Source organism: Musa acuminata, unplaced genomic scaffold (assembly GCF_036884655.1).
Source record: "Musa acuminata AAA Group cultivar baxijiao unplaced genomic scaffold, Cavendish_Baxijiao_AAA HiC_scaffold_360, whole genome shotgun sequence".
Classification (NCBI taxonomy): Eukaryota; Viridiplantae; Streptophyta; class Magnoliopsida; order Zingiberales; family Musaceae; genus Musa; species Musa acuminata.
In genome coordinates this window covers 1-2,500 of record NW_027020613.1, presented here as the reverse complement: position 1 = coordinate 2,500, position 2,500 = coordinate 1, and the positions used below count along the sequence as shown (strand labels likewise).

At 33.8% G+C, this 2,500-nt stretch overlaps 1 protein-coding gene and 1 non-coding gene across 2 annotated transcripts in view; one reads left to right on the top strand and one right to left on the bottom strand.

The window, feature by feature from the left end:
• LOC135658155 (DNA-directed RNA polymerase subunit beta) overlaps positions 1-2,234 on the bottom strand; it is a 6,677-nt gene extending 4,443 nt beyond the window's left edge. The window contains exon 1 of the mRNA XM_065176086.1: positions 1-2,234. This exon is cut by the window's left edge and continues 4,443 nt beyond it. Within this exon, the coding sequence (XP_065032158.1) occupies positions 1-1,179 (1,179 nt within the window). The 5' untranslated portion in view covers positions 1,180-2,234.
• Positions 2,034-2,104, top strand: TRNAC-GCA (transfer RNA cysteine (anticodon GCA)). Its single transcript has one exon. It is a non-coding gene; the product is annotated as a tRNA-Cys (tRNA).
• Positions 2,235-2,500: the final 266 nt, after the last annotated feature.

The window sequence follows — 2,500 nt, the reverse complement described above, 5'->3', positions numbered from 1 at the left end:
TTTTCGCCCATGAACGATTTGTGTCAATGGATTAGTTCGATCCAAAACTTGAGATAAAGGATGTAGGCCAAAAAACGATTCATAAGTGGTTGTTAATGAAGTTGAAGTTACCAAATTTTGAGGAGTCGGTATCAATTTATGCCGAATTGCTCCACATATAGTTCCTCGAACCGCATTTTCTAAACGAACAAGAGCCAGTCCGAATTGATCCTGTAACAGATCCGCTATAGAACGAATCCGTTTATTTTTCAAGTGATTCATATCGTCAAGTGTACCCATTCCAAATTTAATTCCGATCAAATGATCCGCAGCAGCCAATACATCTCGTGGTAATAAAAATGTATTGTTCTGAGGTATATCAAGATTCAGTCTCCGGTTCATATTTCGTCGACCAATCCTTCCTAATTCACATCTTTGTTGAAAAAATTTCTTTTGTAATTCTTTACATAAAGACTCAGAAAATACCGGATCCCCGCCTACACAAGCAAATTGTTGATAAAATTCCAAAATAGCATTTTCTTTTGACCCAATCTTTTTTTTCTCCTTATCATTCGGGAAAGACAAGAAAATTTCAGGGTAACAAACATTATCTAGAATTTCTCTTAGATTCGAACCCATAGCTGATGATAGAATTAGAATAGATATTTTTTGTTTCCTACTTACACGGGCCCATATCCTTGCTTTTCTATCAATTTCTAATTCCGATCTTCCTCCCCAATCTGATATTATTGTGCTGGTATAGACAGAAATTCCGTTATGGTCCAATTCTGAACGGTAGTAAATACCAGGACTTTGCAATATTTGATTGATCACAATTCTGTATATTCCATTTACTATAAAGGTTCCCAGGGAATTCATTAGGGGAATGTTTCCAATAAAAACGGTTTGTTCTTGCATATCTCTACCGGTTTTCCAAATTAATCCCGCGGGTACATATAATTCAGAAGAATATGTGAGTGATTCATACACAGCATCTCTTTCGTTTATCAAGGGTTCTACCAATTGATATCTTTCCACAAATAATTTAAATTCAATTTCTTGATCTGTATCTTCAATTTTTGGAAACTTATGAAATTCTTCCGTCAAGCCCTCATTAATGAACCTACAAAATCCCTCAAATTGGATCTGACTAAATCCAGGTATTGTGGACATTCCCTCATTTCCATCATTCCGGAGCATCTTAATCTTAAGTTTCCTGTTTATTGAAAAATCCCATTATTAGCTCACTATTTATCGAACCATACGGATCGATCTAGCAATGATGGAATGTATATTCTGTTTACTGAATCACATGAAATTTTAGCCAACTCCATATACCATATATGTATTTCATACGTATGAACGGAAATGAGACAGAGGAATGAAGAGCATTTTCGACGCAAGTTCGAATTTGCGACAGGTACAACAGGAACAATATAGAGTTTCCCTTTTTAGCATACTTAATTTTATTTGAGTTTCATTTCATGTTCAAAAAAAATTTCGAATTATTTTTTTGCTAGTAGAATATATAGAATATGATTGAATTGCGTAATAGGAGTAATATTTATTAAGTGCATGCCAATATAGCTATCTACCTGTCCGCATATCACATCTTTTATCGTAATTTCACTTGTGGCAACAGAAGTCAGGTCGCACTATATCATAATTCCTATTTTTTCTATTGCATATAGAAAATGAAAAAAGAAGGCACGACGATTCTCTATAGGGATATGGGATATGTACATAAGAGCGGTATCTGTGTAACAATTTCTGTTTTGAGGTTTACATATACACATATATATTGTTATAATTTATATTGTTATAATTGAAATTGAAAAAGATTGATTATTGAAAATAATTGATACTGAATTAGTCATAAATCAATTTGATTTTGTTATGCCATTAAGGAAACGCAACAATTTGAGATACAAATTGAAGAACCTTTCGCTAATTCAAAACAACAAAACAAATAGTTAATGGTTCCAATTTGCCCTGAATTTTTCAGTCTTTGACCAGAAATCTATTTTTTATCTTATTTGGATCGAATTTGGTTTGGCGACATGGCCAAGTGGTAAGGCGGGGGACTGCAAATCCTTTATCCCCAGTTCAAATCTGGGTGTCGCCTGATCAACAAAAAACTTGGGATTTCTTATTCTGCTGATTTAACTCGACGAATTCTGTCCCCGGAGAAGGAGAGGCAAAAGGATAAGCCTATCGATACTTTATTTTTAGAATCTGTAGTTCTATAAAGAAAGTCAATTTTTTAAAGAAAGTCAATTTTTTTCTAAAAATCCGGGCTTTGGGTGTGGCCCAAACCGGTACAAATAGGGATGAAGTAAGCCTTACTTATTAATATGATTATGATTTTAATATGATTATGATTGGTTCGGACATTTATTTTATAAGTAGAATAAATAAATAGTGAAAGTAAATTCTGGGATTCAAAACTACGAAAGTAAGAGGTCGGAAATCTTGGTATCCAAAGGTTCCTAAAGGACACTCCATTTTTGCTACTAGGATT